The sequence below is a fragment of the Emydura macquarii genome, unplaced genomic scaffold, assembly GCF_026122565.2.
Source record: "Emydura macquarii macquarii isolate MOO-44397 ecotype Brisbane River unplaced genomic scaffold, CSIRO-AGI_Emac_v2 contig_2636, whole genome shotgun sequence".
In the NCBI taxonomy this organism is placed as follows: Eukaryota; Metazoa; Chordata; order Testudines; family Chelidae; genus Emydura; species Emydura macquarii.
This window is the reverse complement of record NW_027132773.1, coordinates 39,407,602-39,428,157: the sequence shown is the minus strand read 5'-3', so window position 1 is coordinate 39,428,157 and position 20,556 is coordinate 39,407,602. Positions and strand designations below refer to the sequence as shown.

Below are 20,556 nucleotides of genomic sequence, written 5' to 3'. Positions count from 1 at the left end.
CAGTAGATGTGGTATATCTTGACTTTAATAAGGCTTTTGATATTGTCTCACATGATCTTCTCACAAACAAACTAGGGAAATACAACCTAGATTGACCTACTATAAGGTGGGTGCATAACTGGTTGGAAAACTGTTCCCAGGGAGTAATGATCAGTGGTTTACAGTCAAGCTGGAAGGGCATATCAAGTGAGGTTCCGCAGGGATCAGTTCTAGGTTAGTTTCTGCTCAGTATCTTTATCAGTGACTTAGATAATGACATAGAGAGAACACTGATAACGTTTGTAGACTCTACACCAAGCTGGAAGAGGTTGCAAGTATTTCAGAGGATAGCATTAAAATTCAAAATGATCTGGACAAATTGGAGAAATAGTCTGAAATAAATAGGATGAAATTTAATAAGGACAAATGCAAAGTACTCCATTTGGGAAGCAACAAGCAGTTGCACACGTACAAAATTTGAAATGAGTGTGTAAAAAGGGGTACTCTGGAAAGAAATCTGGGGGTTATAGTGAATCACAAGCTAAATATGAGTCAACAGTGTCTACACTGTTGACAAAAAAGCAAACATCATTCTGAGATTATTAGCAAAAGTCTTGTAAGCAAGACACGAGAAGTAATTCTTCAGCCCTACTCCATGCTGATTAGGCCTCACATGGAGTATTGTGTCCAGTTCTGGGCACCACATTTCAGGAAAGATGTGGACAAATTGGAGAAAGTCCAGAGAAGAACAACAAAAATGATTAAAAGTCTAGAAAACATGACGTATGAGGGAAGATTGAAAAAATTGGGTTTGTTTAGTCTGGAGAAGAGAAGACTGAAAGGAGAGGGACGTAACAGTTTTCAAGTACAAGGAGTATAAAAGGTTGTTACAAGGAGGAGGGAGAAAAATTGTTCTCCTTAACCTCTGAGGATAGGACAAGAAGCAATGAGCTTAAATTGCAGTAAGGGCAGTTTAGGTTGGACATTAGGAAAAACTTCCTAACTGTCAGGGTAATTAAGCACTGGAATAAATTACCTAGGGAGGTTGTAGAATTTTGGTTATTGGAGATTTTTAAGAGCAGGTTGGACAGACATTTGCCAGGGATGGTCTAGATCAGGGGTGGGGAACCTTTTCCCTGCCAAGGGCCATTTTGATATTCGTACCTTCATTCGCGGTCCATGTCGCCGATTCCGCCGCCGAATTGGGGCAAACGGCGGCAGGGTTTCGGCGGCGGGAACTGCCCGCCCCCCCACGGAACCGCGCCGCCGCCAACTCCACCCCCTCGCCGCCGAAATGCCGCCGCCGTTTCCACCTTTTCGGCGGCGCGGTTTTACAGTGTCCGCGGGGTGCCGTGGGCCAGTAACCGCCTCCGAGCTCCCGCCGCCGCCGAAAATGGGCAGATGGCGGCAGGGTTTCGGCGACGCGCACTTCCCGCCCGCCCGCGGGCCGGATCAAATTCTTTCGCGGGCCGGAGGTTCCCCACCCCTGGTCTAGATAATGCTTGGTCCTGCCTTGAGTACATGGGGCTGGACTAGATGACCTCGTGCAGTCCCTTTCAGTCCTACGATTCTATGATTGCTAAGGGAACAGCTGAAAATTGTTTTCCTTCTTTATATTTTTGTAAGCTCATTTTTTTTTTTTTTTACCTTTGGAGGCTATTTCCTGTTTAAAATTCAGTCCAATCTCATATTTTAAGGGCTGTCTCTACTTAGAAGCCAGATTCCCTTTTCATTTCTATTCTTCATTCTCCTACACAAAGCTATGGCAAATGAAAAACTAAAAGAGATTCAGATAAACTTTCTGGTGAAGTTAAAAATTCAGCAGTGGCAAATATCCTGCACACCCCATCGTTCATAGATTGTCATGAACTCCACTTTTCTTTTTAAATGTTTTTCAAAGCCAAACATTGAGTGTTTGGCCAGATGGAGTTGAGGAACCTGGGTTTTGGCCCAAATGCAGGAAGGGAACCAATAGGAGCACAACTTCAATGAGACCCATGGGGACTGAGAAGCACTGGGGCATCCACATGGAGATCCCCAGAAGGCTTGCACCATCTGCAAATTAGGAGATTGCCATCCCTGCCTGCTCCTTGGGAGAGGTGTGTATACATTTCCCTCTCAGCAGGAGAAGCCCATGCTTTGAAATAGTGTTTCCCAGCCCTCCTGTGGGTTGATGTGATTTTGTCCAGAGTCTCAGAGGAGCCACCTCTTATCGACACTTCAGAAACGCTGTAGTAATGGTAGCCTCTGCTCAAGAAAAGGTCTGGGACTTAGATTCTAGGGATGAAAACTGGCCCATTGAAGTCACTGTGGGGTTTGTCTTGAACTTCAGCAGGGCCAGGATTTCACATTCTGTGTGTTGCAGGTTTGAACTGAGGCGCATTTGCAAAGTTGTGCTAGAGTGCTTCTTTCTTCATTACCTGCCCCATGCTCAGTTAGTGCTAAATTTACGGATTATGCAGTTACATAAGCACTACAGTCATCACAAAATTTAAATAAAAGAAAAGGATGCTTAGGAAAGACTTCAAGATGAAAGTTGATCTTGTGACTGGCATGGGACTGGGACTGAAGAAATCTGAGTTTAATTCCCAGCCAGATGTGCCACAGATTATCTGTGTAACCTTGGACAAATCACTTAATCTCTCTGGGCTAGATCCACAAAGAAATGTAGGCACTAAGAAAATCACCGGCATTCACAAAACCTGAGTTAGACGCCTAGGCTCCCTGTAAAATGAATGGGGGGAGAGAGATACCTCAGAATGGGAGGTGGCTCCTCTCCTAAACTAGCCAATGGGAGATGCCAAATTGAGAGGGGTGAGCTAAACCCTGCTCCTCTCTTAGAGATAGGCACCTCCCTGCAGCCTGGATTTAGGTGCCTGTCTCTGCTTGGGATTCTCAGCTACTGACCCTCTGCTGGGGTTAGCATCCTACATTGTTTTAGCAAGAAGCTGGGGGGAGGAGGAGCGAGAGTGCTTCCTAATTACTTCTGGCCCAGTGGTTGGAGTACTCACCTGGGATACCCCCCAGTTCAACTCCCGCCCTCAGTCTCTCCTGTAGAAGCTTTTACACTGTGGATAAATAATGTTAAAAAAAATCACTGGTGCAGGGGGTTGGATCCTTGGTCTCCCATGTGAGAGCTCTAGCCACCAGGCTACAGAATCATTCGCACACTCTTACCCTCTGGACCAATAATTCTTTCATTAGTTATCCACAGTGGAATAGCTTCAACAGGAGAGATGGAGGGAACACCCCCTCTTCCCCCCCACACACACACATTGGAACAGCCCAGTGCTTAGGGCACTTCTTCTAAGAAGTGGCGGATCTGAGTTCAAATTTCTTCTCCCCCTCAGGTGGCGAGGGACTTGAATCGGGAGTTCTCCTATGTTCTAAGTGAGTACCCAGCCACTGGGCTAAAAGTTATAAGGGAGGTCCTCATCCCCCTTTCCCCCAGCCATTTTGTGTAAGCTCATCTCTAGGGACCTGATCCAGTAGGCAGCCTCTGAGCAAGCCTCCTGGATCAGGTCTTGCAGGTGAGTTAGGCAGAATGCCTATCTTCCCTTACCTGATTCCCCATCCAGGCTTCAGACATCTGGATGCCAGGGATGGGGCTGCAGTGCATATGCTCAGAGGCAGAAACATAGTCATCTAGGGACTTTTACTGCAAAAATTTAGGCACCAAGCAATTTTAGCCACCTACCAAATTCAGGGGCAGCAGTGCTGAGGGTTTTGTGAATCCCAGTGGGACCTGATTGTGGGATTTAGGTACCTAAAGTAGCAGTTAGGCACCTAAATCCTTTTGTGAATCTAGTCCTCTGTGCCTCAGCTTCCCATCTGTAAAATGATGATAAATCTCTCTTTCTCACTTGTCGTATCTATTTAGACTGCAAGCTTTTCTGGTCAATGACTGTTTATTACCACATGAATGTAAAGCACCTACCATAATAGAGAGCCAATCTCAGTCAGGTTCTCTGTGCGCTTCTGTAATAATAATAGTGATAACATTTCCACAGGTAGCAAACTGGTCCCAGTAAATCAGCACTACACTACCTTGCATTCCCCTATGTTTCTGAGGGTATGTCTTCACTGACTGTGGCAAATTCGCCACCTTCAGATCGATTCCTTGGGATCGATTGAGCAGAAGTGAAGACCTGCTCTATTGATCCAGAAGTTGATTTAATAAATCCACCTCCATCGGCACAGCGAAGTGAAGATGCCACTGTAAGTGGAAGTTAGGAAGACCAGACCTTAGACAAGTTTGTAGCTGAGATGAACTTGCATCTGTGGCAGCTGTATTATGAAAACTCGTCACTCTCACCAACAGAAGTTGGTTCAATGAAAGATATTACCTTACCCATCTTGTCTCTATTTTCCCACTGTCATTCTAATCTACATGATATTGCAATAGAAAATGAGTCTTCAAATTCATCCCATTGGCATATTACTGAAAGAATGCAGAGAACAAACAGTATCATGTCGGGGGGAAACACAAAGCAGTCACATATCTTAAGAAATGTACCCAATTTTGCCAATAAAATCCTCTTGCAGAATGTTTCCAGGAAGCTCTGAATAAACTTATGCTGAAGAAATTGTTAATGTGTTAAATTAGCAAACTGAATGCAGTTTTGTTTTTCAGGTCATATGAATCAAATGAATGAAAGAGACAAATGGATTAAGGCTGACACACGGGATGGCACAGTATATCTTAAAAGCCAAAGTTGGTTCCAATCCATAAAACTGCAGGTTCCCTGAGAATGTAATAGGCCAAAGTTATTTAAAATCAAGGAACAGTGAAGAAAGATTACTGTACAGCTATGGTAAATATTACTTATTAAAATACAGTAAACAATACATTAAGTGAGGACCCTTCTGCCCAACATTTGTATATGTTAAGTGACTGCTGTATGAAAAACGTTTTACTGTTAGTGCCTTCCACAGTTGCACAACCCGGTGTAGTCAGGATTTGTGTAAAACTCAGACTGCGCACCCTGCCAATTCTGAGAGCTGGTAACTTTCAAGTGAAAGCATAAAGCCACTGCAAAGAACATTTTCAACACAGGTTGATGCCTAAATATACAAGAATTTGATTTAAGCTTTGTGCTGGTGCCATATTCTGTAAGCTGCTTTTAAATGAATTCTCATCATTTGAAATGTTTTGTTTGTGCATAATGCTGAGACTTTCCTTTCACTGAATGTGGGATAAAACACTTTTAGGATTGCAGTTCACATTTGATCATAAATGATCATTTTGACACCTAAGAAATCTGTCTACAATGCTATGATTTATTACACTGTGCTATGTATAAAACTGGTCATCAGGCTCCTGCATATCTAAAGCTCGAGAGCTTATTTTATGCCCTCATGAACCTCTCATCAGTGGCTCCACTGTAGGTAGGCACAGCAGCCCCAGAGAGTCCCCTCTTTATTTTACCATTGAGGATGTAGCAGGGTGCAGTCCCAGAGCATGCCCTCCTCAGTTCCCTCCTGGTACTTTCACTGATTCACAGCCCAGAGTACTTAAAATAACATTCCTGCTTTTGGGGATCTGAGTTAAGTCCCTACCGAATACAGTCTCCTTTGGCTCTTCAGCCTCAAATCTTCTTGAGGTTTCTAATTCACCTTTGTTCTAGGACTTTAAGTCCCAGCTCCCCCTCGTTCCCTCTGAGCCATGGAGCTCTGTCAATACCTGGTCTCTCTGGACAATTCTTTTCAGTGTCTCCTTCTGCCCTGGTCCTTGGACTCAAACTTCTTCCTTTTGGTTCCAGGGGCTCCACAGCCTCTTTCCTGGGGCTATGTTGCAATTCATGGCAGCCTCCCCCGGCCCAGGAGCATCCAGGGTCTGATTTCAGTCCAAGGAGCCTCCTTGCCCCCTGCACAGCTACATCTCCTTGGGGCTGGAGTGTAATTCATGACAAGCTTCCTCACCTCGTCAAAGCCAGGTTCCAGTTCCATGCCACAGAGTCTCTGTCCTGACTCTATGCTCCCTTCAGTTATCACTCTCCTGACTGACTGCCTGTGAGCCGCCAGCCATCACTTCTCTTGGGTGGATACCCACATCTCACTCCCTCCTAACAAGGGCTTTTCCAGGCTGCTCAGTTTCCTGCCTACAGTGTGTTATGCCTGGCAAGCCAAATTGCCTAAACAGGTCACTGTCTGCACTTTGCTCTCTCTCTCTTCAGAGGCTATAAACCATACGATTGCCCATAGTTAGAAATGACCACCCAGCCCTTTCTAAACAAGCACATTTATTCTTAAGGTGAAAGCAGTACAGAGAAAACTTGTTAAAAACAATACAAGAATCTATATGCATGCTAATAAGCTTACCAGAGATCACCCCCAACTCCAGCAAGGGCTCTGGTAGAAGTCAGTCCTTCAGACCACCCCAAAGGTGGTCCTTTATTCCTTTATTCAGCTTGGGCCTTTGATTTTCAGATTCCAGGGACCGGTAATCAGCAAGTCAGGGTGTAGCTTTAAAAGGCTGGGTTTATATATAACCAGAAGTGGGGAATTTACATTCACTTCCCACTAGAGATTCCCCAGGAAAGACATGACACTGTTTGTCCAAAAGTCCATTCTAGTCTGATTCATTGTTCAATACAATCCTTTGGCATTCATAACACTTTCCAGGGTTCACATTGATACATAACCGATACATTTAATACAAGGGGCTCCAAACCTACTTAAACTTAGCTCCATAAGGTTTTGGGTTTTTTTTCAAGAAAGTTGCAAGAAATTGCCATATCCGTCACAGGAAGGCCACACAATCCATGTCTGTTCCTTAGCATCGTAAAAGATATCTTTCCTGGACCCCCTTTTCTGGCCTTCAGACAGCCTCCAAGCTCATCATCAGAAGCAAGGTCACCATAGACCAAGAGTACATCTACACTACAGAATTATGTCAGTCTAAGAAGGGCTGGTTCACACTTACCCTTCAAGCCTTGGTTGGGAATCACTTCTCCCTCCTCCACCCCACTCACCATGGCCCTGCTCCTTCTAGAGTCAATATTTGCAGTGGTGAAGCTGATAAAGTCAAGATTGGTTACAGTTCCTGTTCCCCCCCATCCGTACTTCCCCACTGCATTCCACAGCCTCCTCCCTATGCCCCAGGCCCTGCTTCCCTCATTAACATGACTTCTCTCCGCCCCTCTGTATCTCTGCTTCCTACCCAGCACTATGACTTTTCTTTCCTATCTCCATCCCCCCCATTCCTTCCAAATCCCTGCTTCCAGGACCCCCACGACAATCCCTGCCCTGAATAACAAAAAGGACTATGGCCCAGCCTGATTAAAGGAGGTAGTATCCTCTAACTGCATGTTCAGAAACCAATTTCAAAAACTGATGTTGTCAGCATCCCTTTAACAAACAAATATTCCCCTGCAACTGCATGCTCCCCTGGTACTGCAGTGTTGGGCTAGAGCATGGGAAACGTTAGTCTGTTTGCATTGTTCAGAGTGAGAGATGTGAAACTTGGAACAGAACAAAATGAAAAAGAAATAATTTACTGTTGGCCCTGGTTGTTTAGACGGTGAGTTCTTTGGGGCAGGGATTATCTCTTATTAAGAGTTTGTATAGCACCTAGTACAATGGGGCCTTGATCTTGGTTAAGTCCTCCATGTGCTGCCACAATACAAATACATAATAAGGCAAAATAGACACTTAAAATCCTTTCGGTATGAATGCAGGACAGTGGTATTTGTAACAGAGGTACACAAGTTGTTTTCTCAAAACTGAAATGTAATCTGAGTCTAGTCAAAGTAATACTGATTGCAGCTGGGGGAGAAAGGAAAAGGAGTGTTCACAGCCCCACCGTGGTTCATAATTCACCATTCTGTGTGTGTGTGTGCGCGTGCGCATGTGCGCACGCACACGCCTGCTGTAAATCAAAAGGATGCTTTTTAAAGCTATCTCTGGATCTAATGCGTCCCATTTTAAGCTGCATTGCCAATGCCCAACAGGGACATTGTTAACTTTTATGTCAATTGATTAAAACCACATCATTCATTGTTTCCCCTTAATCTATGGGTTTTTTTCTGGGCACGGGCCTGGAGGTGGTGCAACACTGATAATTTGAAATGGCAGGTGTAAAAAATAAACTAAAATTAATGAAAGCATGTGATGGGTTTCAATTTGCTGAGGAAATTTTCAAAACCAAGCAGTCTGTGGGTACTGCACCTCTTCCCAAACTGGGAGAAGCATTTCTAAACCCAGTGCATTTGAAAGTAAAGACTCAAACTGAAATGGCTATTTCTGAGTCTGCTGCTGCTAAATTTCATCTTGCCTAAAAATAAAATCAATTGTGGCACTGCAATCTATGGGAACATATGGCTGAGACCATAACACTAGTTGAACAATGGGGGTGGGGGAGGGTTGATTCAAAGCTCAGAGCAGTAGTTTCATTAAATTTCCCCCCTCCCACTCTGAGTCAACTACTCACTGCCCACTTGTCCATGAGTGGCTCTGCAGATGTTCCAAGTCAAATTTTCACATGCACATGCTCACCTTCCCCCATGTGTTGAACCCATCTCCCTTTGTTCTCTTGAGTGTGGCTTTTTATTGGAATATACATAGTATGTTTTAAAACAGTGTTAATGTTCTACAGAACTTTGAGACAGTATATGCATTGAAGGGGATGCCTGTTGTTTTCTGTCCCACAGTTTTGTTCCTTGATTGATACTGTTATAGGACCAGTCTTACAATTAGCTCCCCGCAGACCTATGCTTCCCCACTCCCCCCCTGGAATTGCACTGACTTAAATGGAAAACCATGCAGCAGCAAGTGTATGGATATGTTTTACAGGATAAGGTCCATAGATTTTTCTGCTAATTTTTCAAAGTCCCTGTAGTCTCTCCATCTTCCATTGCGCTGGCTTGCTCAGCTCTGTAATTTCATATCACTAAATGTAAAAACCTGGCCCTTCATGTTTAAAGTTATTTAGATGCCCAAAGATCCAGCTGGGTGCCTAGAAGGATTTTCAAAAGAGCCTGCGCATCTAACTCACATCAGTGGTAATTAGGCCTAGTAGGATTTTCACAAGCCCCAGCTGTAGCTTTAAGTACCTAAATGCCTTTAACAATCTGACCTTAACTAATGCGGAGAGCCTAAGTTTTAGCATGAGAGGCCTGAATGTGCAATTACTGCTGTGTATGTGCAGGTGGCCATTTGAAGGCACAAATACTCTATTTGCATATGCAGTTGGGGTGGTGGTGAGCATACCTACATTTGTTCTTGATAAGAACTAATTCTGTGGGATGCTGAATTCCCAGGTTTTTGTGAGAGCTCAGGGTGCTTGTCAGCCTCTCACAATAAATTAAGACATACACACATACACAGAAAGCATAAATATTGCTTTGCAATATGTATAAATGCTGCTCATTCCTGGAAGATGAATGCATCTGAAATGTCACTAAATTGATTGAGCATCTGAAAGTGCACTAAAAATTAAACTAGTAATTTCATTTCTGTGCACAGTAATTGTGAATGAGGACAGCAGTGCTCCGGTTAAGAAGATTTGCAATAAACTCTTAACAATTGAACTAGAAAATCACCTTTATTAAATGACTATTTTAAAAACAGCAAGTTGCAGTTTCATTTTTACACTCTGCTGAAGAAAACTTGAAATACAGAAGATGTTATGCAGCATCTTTGCTTTCATTGTGGTACAAGGATTTAGCTTTTTCAGACCCTGTTCTGGGTTTCTTGTTGAGGGGCAATACAGTACCAAAGCTATCATACCCAAGCGATGAAGGAGGATCGGCATCACTATATTCTTGCTTCTCTAGCTTGGCTGAATATTTCAAAACAGCTTGTCTGAAACAAAAATGAAAACTAATGTTGTACAAGCACGCTCTACCAAGGAGGACATTTGTAAAAAAAACCAAAACACTCGGGACAGAAATCAGATTTGCCATATTTCCTATCCCACTATGCCTTTTGAGAAGCAGCAGTTGATACAATAATGGTCTTAACCTCAAATTCTATCCCAGGTCAAAGTAACTATTCCATTCTGCATGAAAGAGGCAGTAGTGTGGGTGGCCCTATGGTTCATGCTGTCATTTGGGCATCTCCAGATGAGTTGGCAGAGTTACTGTGAGGTCACATACTCAGCTCCTACTGGGGAGCAAAGACATCTTGTATGGCTGTCAAGTGACCTCTCTAGCTGATGCTGAGGGAGCATGGATGGTTGCAGACACAGCTCTGTCTTAGCTTTCCTTGGCCACTGAGAAAGTTCCAAGGACACGGGGCTTAGGGAAGAGTGAATGGGGCAGGAAATATGACATGCCCCGCTACATTTTTCAGTACAGGATATATACAGCTAGTCTATATAACCAGGTACACTCACTACAGTTACTCCTCTCTCCCACTCACTGTCAGGCTCGCTTTGTCACATCTGAAGTTGTAAACTCTTCACAGCAGGGACGGTCTCGCCTTGTAGAGCACCTTGCACAACGGGGTCCCCAACATGATCAGATCCTCTGAGTGCTACCCCCATATTAAAATGTTTCTATTGTGCTAGTGCCCGACGTGTGCAAGGCACTTGATAAACACTGAGGGAGGCACCAACCCTGCTCAAAAGAGCATACACTCTCACGGGACAAACACAGGGAAAAGTTACACCAGACAGGCAAAGAAATCAGGGTAGTGGTAGGTGGATTACATTATTTTGTTTGGTTTTCAGTTGAATACAGTAAGTTCTCCTCTCACCAACATCCAGCCTCCTCACCTACCCCATCTAATACAACCACCCTCACCAGGAGCCTTATGCCTTCATCCACCGTTCACATTTCTTCCTGCCATATAAAAGATTAGTTCATTCATCTGATAGACAAGTATAAAAAATAAGACAGTGATGTAGGTGCATATTTTTGCGTTAGGTTTTGTCTTCAGGCAAGATTTGAATGTAGAGAAGGCTAGTGGCTTTCTTCACCAGCTCAGGGAAGGAATTCCATACATGGGGGCAACATGGAGGGAAGTGTGACAATGGTTGTGGGAGAAACTGGCAAGTGCAGCATCAAGACTGGCATCATAAGCAGCAGAAAAGGGAACGGGGGCTGATGCAGTAGGAGACAAGGTTGGCTAAGCAGGGAGGATTCCTTTCTGACCACAAAAGAACATTTTAAAGATCCAACATTACATCATTTGTTAACCCATTCCTGTTAACAAGCTGAATGTAATATAATACAAGTGTTTTTATACAAGCAAACCCATGACAGAGATGAACCCATGTACGTGCTGGGTGACAGGATATAGCTATCTAGTGTAAATGCCACTTGTCCAGGTCCACTTTTCCTTTGCTTATGGAAAATTGTTTGCAATGGATGATGTTTAAAGAGTGGATTTTATTGTATTATAGTAGCTTTTTGGAGGCTTATGCTGCTCCGTGAGGTGAACCAAAATCAACCACATTGCCAGATGTGGTCATTATTTATTGTTCAACATGTAACAAATGATCTCGTTTAAGGAACTCTGCATTATATTACATATTATATATTTATATAGCGTCTGACAGCCAATGAATGCTCTGGGGAGGGGGTGAGAGAAGGACACAGCCCTAAAACAAATAATAATCAGCATAATTGCAAACAACTGGTGTTCCTGAGTCAGAACAAAACTTTTGGTCTTAAGAGATGTCCTGTCATTATAACTAGAGATGGGTGTGAACAGAGAGGCAAGCAAGGGAGCAAAAGTAAGAAGGAGCCTATCCCAGCACACTGCAAGCTACCGCTAGATTATGAAAGTGCATTTGAGATCTATAAAACCACAGCTCTTCTGAGGGCTGTCAGCAGCAAAGCAGTATTACGTTATGCTGTCAGAGCTCCAGGACATACACTCCCTGTGGGCTGAAACTTGGTGCTCAAGGAGCCACAATCTAGAAGTAAGTTTCTGTGGGCGTCAGATTTGAAAAAAACAGCAGTTTACAGTGGCGAAAAACAGATTGTTATTAGACATTTTACTTGCTTCTAAAGTGCAAACATCTAGGAGATTAATCCTTAATCCAGTTTATATGCGCACTTTGGGCTGCCTTGCTTTTTGAGCCTGAGGGCCCACGTGTGGGTGGCCCAGCCCTCCATGTCACTCAGATGTATTAAACACATGGAAAATAGGCATGAATGGTTCCTTTTTACAAACCAGCATTAGTCGTCAGTGACTCACAGCTGATAGCCTTATGATGCATATGCTGCCAGACACTAAGAGGACTTTTCTGCCTCTTTCGCCTCCAGTAGTGGAAGGACCCTGTACCAGTGTCACGCCTACATGAGGATTCTCTGTGGCATGCTGAGATGTGATTCGCTAACATGTCATTAATCTCGAAATATGGACCTATGCAGCAGGCCATATTTATTCCAAATGATGTTTTTAGTTTATTTTAATATTTGAGGAAACCTGCAGCATGTTATTACACTGACAAATGTCATCTCTAACAGTATCGGAGATTGGCCAGGTGGGACCCTCTATTGCTTGTAACTGTTTCCTAGAGAGCGATAGGGGGTTCCAGCTGACTGGATTTCATGATTTGGTTTGGGGGTTGTTTTTTTTTTTTTAATCTAACAAAACAATAAAAATAAAGTTGTAAAAAGGATGTAACATAGTGACATGAACTGTGCCTGAATGTTTATATGGTTGGGTCTGACTGCTAAGAGATGTCTGGTAGGCCTGGACAGTGTTTAATAAATAACTGAGGAATTCTTCTAGCAGCATGACGCGCACATGATTTATAAATGTCCTGGGGTAGCTTTCTATTAAAACCATATTTATTTAATATTTTTAGACTGTGCAAGAATAGTATGGGTCATTCTGTAGATTAATCTCATTTTACACAGACTCCATCCTCTCAAACATGCGGAAAGGGCTCCAAAATGTGCCCACATCTATGGAATGTAGAACAGACATCACACACTTCAAAAACCAGCTAGGATTTGCCCCTGTTTTTGTAAATACTGGTGTTGAATAAGACCCTTAATGGTGACAGCTGGTAAATATGGAAAAGGAGAATTTGGGGCTATTGGATGAGCGATATATTTTGTATGACAAATTCTGCTTATTATTCATTAATTGAAATTATGGTAGTAATGCATGAAGTGCAAAGAACCCTAAAAAATAGCCCCTGAAATTCAGTGATAACACTATCATTCTTCCCACTGTCATTGGTGAAAATCTGAATCATGATTTAAGAAATGTAGAATCATTGTTATATTGGGACTTCAACCTTGATGAAGCTTGGAAAGCTGGACGGTGTTCATGAGACGTCACAAACAAACACATTATGAACAATACAATGCAGAAGGTCCCTGGCTTTGATGTTCTGCAAAACTTATGGGCAACCCTAAACCGCATCAGCACAAACCATGGCATATATGGCTACTTGATGCACAAATGGAAAATTCAAAACTCTCCAATGTGTGACTGTGGTCACCCAGAACAGACCATGGAACATATAATGACTCAATGCCCGAATCACAAATATGGAGGAGGCATCCCAGTGATACACTCCGATACTCCTGATGCAATTATCTGGCTTACCTGCCTTAATGTAAAATTATAGTTGTTGCTGTACATCTGCTTAAGCCATACAGAGAAGGAGAAGAAGAAGAGTTATATTTTAATGATGATTTTGCTGTGATTATTGCCTGGAAGGTGAATGTACCTTTTTGCCAGCTTCCCAGTATAGGTATTGAAATACGACATTAAAGTTTTTATAAAAAGTGGAAATATAGTGTGACAAAGATGTCTGTACCAAACCACAAACTCAATGTTGTTTTGTGACTTCCATTTTTTTTACCCTATCTTCTATCTTGTCTTCCATTTTGTGTTCTGTGCTGAATAAATAAAGCGACCTGACCTGGACCAGGTCATTCTGTTCCAGACACTGCCCTGCTTGTGGGGGTGTAGGATGCCTCAAAGACGACTATCAGCATAGGGGCCAACAACTTTGAATGACTCAAAGACTGGCCAACCTCAGGGGACAATGGTTAACTTCACGTGAAGCTTGCATGGCTGGGGTTAGAATTTCCCAGCCTAGGCACATGGCAAGACAGGGTCAAAGACTGGATTTAAGGAGAGGGCTTATCTGAGAAGGAAGGACATCCATCACTATAAGCAAGACCAGGCTGAAGAGAGAAAAACAGGAAGGTCTGTCTTGCTTGAAATGCTGACCAGACCTCTGAGTCACAGATGGGGTAAAATCAGACTAAGGGTGGATGCCTCTCAGTCGTGTTCGTTACTTTGCAAAGAACTATAATTCTCTAGGGGTTTCTTCAACATAAAAATGACTGTGGTTAAGAAATTCTTTGGTTAAGCCTGTATTCTTTGCTTGGCTGTCATGGTATCCCTGAAAGTGTTAATCAAGAAGCTCAGAGTGACCACAGTGAGGTGGGAAGCTGTACAAGCACCTGGGGGCTCAGGAGATCTGAGTCACTGGTGTTAGGGTCTAGGTGGCCGGGCTGTGGAGCCTCATGTTCCAAGGAAAGGTGGCAGGCATGGTGTCCGCATCTTGGAGGCCCCAGAACTAGGAATATGGCTCTGTCCATATTTGGTTGGCTTAGAAGCAAGTAAGATCCAGTAGTTGGGGCCACTCACACCAGACTGGTGTCCATCCAGAGGAGAAGTGGACCAGGTTGTGACATAGCTCACTTTATATTTCAATTCCAATTGCATAAAAAAATCTCATGTTTTAGCTACTCTGAATGAAACTATTAATGACAATTATATTTGTATGCATTAAATTTGACACTGATCTCTCAAGTTTTGTCCCGGAAAGCAACATCTTACTTGGTAATATTTCTGCAGTACAGCATCTTAAGAATCCGGAGTTGCATACAACCTTTCCAAAGGTACTTTAGTGTTTTGTCAGTAAGATGTACACAGCCTGAGATATCCAAGAAGTGGAGATAATGGCAGACTCCAGACAAATACTGAATACATAAATCAGTCATCTGCAAATCCAGCAAAAGAAACACACATACAGAAGTTAGAAGAGTGCTGGAGATTCCAAAGAAAAACCACAACACAACAGCCTAACTCAAATTTTTGAAGTGTATCATTTCAGGAAGTTTATATTGAAAAGTGCCACATAGTCAGAATTCATCAGTTCCAGACATTTCATGTCCTATCAGACATAGGAGACTAACGATACTGTAAGTAATATGTTACCCTTAAATGTTGGGAATACATTTGGTGTCAGTTAAATATGATGCCAGTACATTCTAAGGCATGTAGGGATGTTCCAGCTAATCAGACATCTAAAATGACTCAATAGTCTGAACCCCATAATTTTGCATGTAGCAAATCTTATCTGGTAGGATTAACTGTTCTCAAATTATTCCATTTAAACTGTTAGACTGATCCATTTTACAGTTAACTACAGGAGTGTGTGGGAGAAAGATTCTTAACTTTAATAATAGCCATTTCATATTTCAGTATCATAAATGTGTGTTGTCCTGTGATTGCTTTTGTTTATAATGTATGGTGTCTTTCAGTCTTGTCCAAGATAGAACTATTCAGTTTCACTTCACAGTTCCATAGTGTGATCTGGAACTGATCACCAGTAATGCAAACTGAAGTTTGCTTTGGGCACCATATAAGGCCTCGTTTCTGCAAGGTACTTAAGCATGTATGTAACTTTAAGTATGTTAATAGCCCCATTGACTTCAAAGGGAATACGTATGCCTAAAGTTATGCATGTGGTTAAATACCTTGTTTAATTGGGGCCTAAGGTTAAAGGAAACAATAAATGCAAAAAAAAAAAAAAAAATCCTCTAATAGGTATTCAATGAAGGCCAGATTATCCAGGGCCTGAATGGAGTGGAGTGAGAGTAGCCTTCCCCTCTCTTGTACAGACTGTGCAAAGGCCAGGAACAATCTCAGTCCCTGTGATCATGGAAGCCTAAAAGGGGCAAGGAGGAGCTGAGGCTGTAACTGTCTGCCCTTCCCTCCCCTGTGGCCCATAAAGCTGGACAGCCAGTGCACTATCCCTTGGCACAGTCCCGCCTGGAGAGCCACCTGGGGAGATGCAGTTCTGTAACACCTTTGCTCAGGGCTGTTATCAAGTCCTGCAATTGACTTATAATAGGTCTGGTTCTTTATCAAAGTAAGCAGGAATTTGGCTGCTGAGCTAAATAGATGCAAGCCTCTGGCCCTATTCAGGGAAATATATTTTAGTCACATGCACCAATCCTATTCATGTCAGCGGTCATCTTTTCATTGGCGTGTATCTTTTAAAGTTTATTATTTAACTGGATTATACATTCAACCAGGGATTCATTTTCAGCTCTCACTATATTTTCTCATTCATGTGGTTTGCAGCCCACAACAATTAAATTCTTTCTCTCGTTCAACTATCAAACAAAACTATTTAACAATTATTCCTTGAATCTGGGTTTATGGACTCACAAATTACATAGGAGGTGCAGTTGTGCTATATGCAGACAGCATACTGAGGTTTTTTTATGAAATGAGCAAAGGTTGGAGGATGATTGTTCTACATCTCCTAGGAATATATGTATAGAAATATGACAGGCCGCCCAACTGCGCCCACTAAAGTCTATGGTTTTTCAATATGAAAAGGATTACGGTGACCAGCTGTGCTAGTTTTCTGGGATTGTCCCAGTTTCCAGAGCACATTCCACAATGCTCTTACTGAGAAGAGAATTACCTAAATTACAGTTCCTGTGTTTTCTCCTTATGGCCTTTTTGTTTATTCAGTTATTTTATATAGCTGATACTGCAGACCAAGCCACTGCCAGTATACTAACTTGTCCCTCTTGGAACAGGAGAGCTTGTTTTAGTCTTTTTGTGACCATTTTTAAACAGTTTCTGAGTGGAAAATATTTCCCTATTTGGCAGCTAGATACTCTGTACTTATGCTGGTAATTGCCAAAGGCCCCCCCCCGAATACATCTCACATGTGCCCATTTGATAGTACTTTATGGCGTTTCAAACTGGGTTTGAGCCAGCAGAAGGCTTTTAAGATCTTATCTGAAAGATTCTTGATACTGATGACCAAATATCCTAGACTGTGAACAGTTACCAGATTTACTTCCTAATCTTTTAAGAAGATACATAGATACAAAGTAGGAAGAGCAGAAATGTGATGAGATGCAAGTGTCTATCTTCACCTATTAAGGGATGATCTCTGCCTGTAGATTGCCATGGCTAGCATTATTGTTTATTAGTATTATTGAAAAGTTAATTGAACATTTAACAGAAGGGAAGAAACACGGTGTACCTCTGGAGCTGACATTTGGGCCATTGCATTTAATTGCTAATAGCTGAGGGTGGCTTTTAAAAGGACTCAGCATTAGCCTAACTCTACTCCCAACCATTGACTTCAGTTGGAGCAAAATTAGACCAACATGAGCACTATTTTCTCAGCCATAGAAGCAGGACACTTTCTCCAGAGGGAAATATTTGCTGACAGCAACTTTGTTTTTAAATTTACTTTGGGATGGCTATTGGTAGATTACAGTAAATACTTACTTTTGTTACTCAAGCAAACATATATGATTGAATAGACAAAGGGAGCAGATGTGTAGAGTAAGAAAGTACTGGGACTAATGAAAATGACTTAGACATTTGTGTTAGCAGTAAAATGGAAATGGAACCCATGGTCATTTGGAGCAAAACAGACAACTGGGATTCTGGGTACTATCTAAAGAGGTACTATCTAAAAGACATGTTAAATTGTAATATCACTGTACAAGGTAATGATGAGGCTGAATGGGATTACACTAGTGATGTGTCTTTATTTATTTAAATAAATTAATAACTAGAAATAATTTTAATTAAAATTTGTAAAACTAAATTTGTAACGAGAAATACAGAATAAAAGTAATTCAGCAACTTCACTGAAGCAAATGTTGACATCTGAGTATGTGTAATAATACGCAAAATTCCATTTTCAATACACCAAATACAACACAGTGCTTAGATCCCACAACTGTAACACATATGCACACACAGATAATAACATACTGACTATAAGTAAAAGTTTCAAAATGCTTAAGGGTCTTAGGTACCTATGTCCCATTTTCAAATGTGACTTGGGCACTTGGAAGCTTAATTCTTATTAAAATGGGACCAAGGCTCCTAAATAATTTAGGTACATTTGAAAATTTGTGACCAGATCAATATTCAGATACTCAATGTTAGTTCATTTATTATTATATATAGCATAATTAACTTTTTTAATGTTGAAGAATAAACTATAGGTTTGTTGCAAGATGGACATCAGCAGGTCAAACTTCTGAATGCTACATTATTTCATTTTATGGAATAGCTTTCCTGGAACTAGCCTTCCCAGTGCTTGTACATACCTTGTGGCAACCAGCTATGTTGAGGGATGTAAGTTGCTGGCAGTTAAATGCCAAAGCTTTAACGGTTTCATTTGTCAGTTGAAAGCAGTACGAGACATCACAGTATTCTAGATCTTTTGCACACTGGCAGAACTTCTGAAATACAGTTACAAACACACAAATCAATCTCATGTACTATACCCACTGTACCTTTCTGAATGCTTACAGTTCTACAATACATTCACATTTACACTAATCTTCAGATTTACTTCAATTACTGCACCTGATTAATTTATTCTTTTACTCATATTGAACATGTGGAATAAAATATATATTATCAATGAGGTTACTCAATTGCATTCCATAACTCCCAACGGAAAAGGAGGAACTGTATCAGGTGGCTATTTTTCATTTCTGACACTGGTAGTTCACAAAGTGTGTTCTTCAGATCACACCTAGCCTCTTTCACTGCACTTATTAAGATAGATAAAAGACTAAGTTGGTGTCTTTTATAATGAGCATATCCAAATATTAAGAGCTATATTTCCAAAGGGATGCACCAAAAATACTCTCTTCTCTATTGTGCCTGCAAATATCCATTGTTGCACATATTAAAAGGTATTTGGCAGGCAAAATAGGCAACTCTGTCTGGGAAAATTACTTGAAAGGGAATATGGTCTAGGTGTTAGATCTCAAAAGAAGAAGTTAGGTGGTCTAGGAAGGTTCTTGCTCCTATTCTGCCACTGACCTGCTGTGCGACCTTGGGTAAGTCGTGTAAATCCAGATTTTCAAAAGGGCCCTCTAATTATGAGTGCCTTTGTTTTTTGAAGGTCCAATTTACAGTCCGATTTTTGGAGCTGGTGAACACCTGCAGATCCCATTGACTTCAATTTCAGCACCTTTGAAATTCAGATCTAGTTGTTTAAAGATTGGCTCCCATAAAAGGAAACATTCACGCTTAGAGGCCATTTTAAAAAATTATCTGATTATTGTATCTGAGAAACAGCAGCATTTTCCTTAACTTAAAATATGAATTCACTGTGGAACCTCAGATGCTTTGATGTGGTCATTGCTGGTAAATGCTGATTTTTGGATGACCAATGTATACATGTGTGTAAGTGTAAACCACATGTGTGTGGCTGTATACACTGACACGCATTTCATAATTTCAACTTTATTTCATTAACCAGTTTTTAAAGCTTACCATCTGTGTCTAGTGCTGCAGTTTGCTTGGACCAGTACAGTTATGATAAATCAGCAATTGCTGTTTTTAAGTGTATGTCAGGTTGTGGATATTTTAAGACTGGAGAACATAGAAATACAGGAATTATAAATGTTGGCTACTACGCCTTTCATATTTTAATGACAGTTTTGTAGGTTGTTAACTGCAGTGCAGAAAACTTCTAAACCCTTAGAGGCTACATTTTTTTCTCCTCATGTAAGAAAAGCCTAATTATTTTCAGCGTTAGATCACCACATGTGATGAAGTCATCACTACATTCCCAGCTAGGGTATGTAGTACAGGCTGCAGCCAGGCTTTCAGTGTTTGTGTGATATGCTTAAATCATTTTTATTGGATTCATCAAGCTGATATAGTCTGTCAGTGTCGGATTCAAAATATCCATACCAATTAGGTATTGAAGCTGCTCTTACCATTAAAACTCTCCACTTAATTGTGAATACTGTACCACCATTAGATCAAACCTAGATTTTTACAAATTATCAGCTTAAATCCTGAAAAAACATATTGCAAAGCATTTTGATAACCTGTTGAGAGTGCTGGGGCACTTAGTGCTTCTAAGAATTATTTTCTTATGCAAACAATATCTGGCATCTTAACAACTGGCATATAACATGAAAAATAGATACAGAACATCTGAACATTTTGTTATGTTGTAACTTTTTTGTAAATTACATTTTATTTTAATAGGCTGAATATTTTGGGGAAATAATCTATAGAGGGTCTCCAAGTCAACAAAAGGGCATAGCAACCTTGCCAGCATGCAAGTCCCCTGGAAGTTCAGGCTCATTGACAGGACAAAAATAACTGATAATAATTAACAGCAAATTCGATGTGAGCTTCAAAAGTGATATTGTGACCAAAGAAAAATGCAGTTTTGGGCTGTATATACAGAATTTGCATGCTACGAATAAGGAAGGGGACAGGCTCACTTTAAATAGCACTGTCTGCACTGCAACTCAACTGGATCTATTCTGGGCACTTCAGTGAAAACAATGTGTTAATACTAGAATTGTACAAATAATCTTTCAGTTTGCTGAAAAATCTGAAATG

General features: G+C 41.4%; 2 protein-coding genes across 2 annotated transcripts in view; one reads left to right on the top strand and one right to left on the bottom strand.

Annotated features, from left to right (window-relative positions):
- Positions 1-5,709, top strand: part of FAM185A (family with sequence similarity 185 member A) — a 64,931-nt gene extending 59,222 nt beyond the window's left edge. The window contains exon 8 of the mRNA XM_067564516.1: positions 4,613-5,709. Coding sequence (XP_067420617.1) covers positions 4,613-4,728 — 116 coding nt within the window. The 3' untranslated portion in view covers positions 4,729-5,709. The remainder of the gene's footprint in view (positions 1-4,612) is intronic.
- Positions 5,710-9,559: 3,850 nt separating this feature from the next.
- FBXL13 (F-box and leucine rich repeat protein 13) overlaps positions 9,560-20,556 on the bottom strand; it is a 146,239-nt gene continuing 135,242 nt past the window's right edge. Inside the window, exons 19-21 of the mRNA XM_067564518.1 lie at positions 18,285-18,419; positions 14,743-14,906; positions 9,560-9,783 (exon numbers count right to left, since the gene is read on the bottom strand). Coding sequence (XP_067420619.1) covers positions 9,606-9,783; positions 14,743-14,906; positions 18,285-18,419 — 477 coding nt within the window. The 3' untranslated portion in view covers positions 9,560-9,605. The remainder of the gene's footprint in view (positions 9,784-14,742; positions 14,907-18,284; positions 18,420-20,556) is intronic.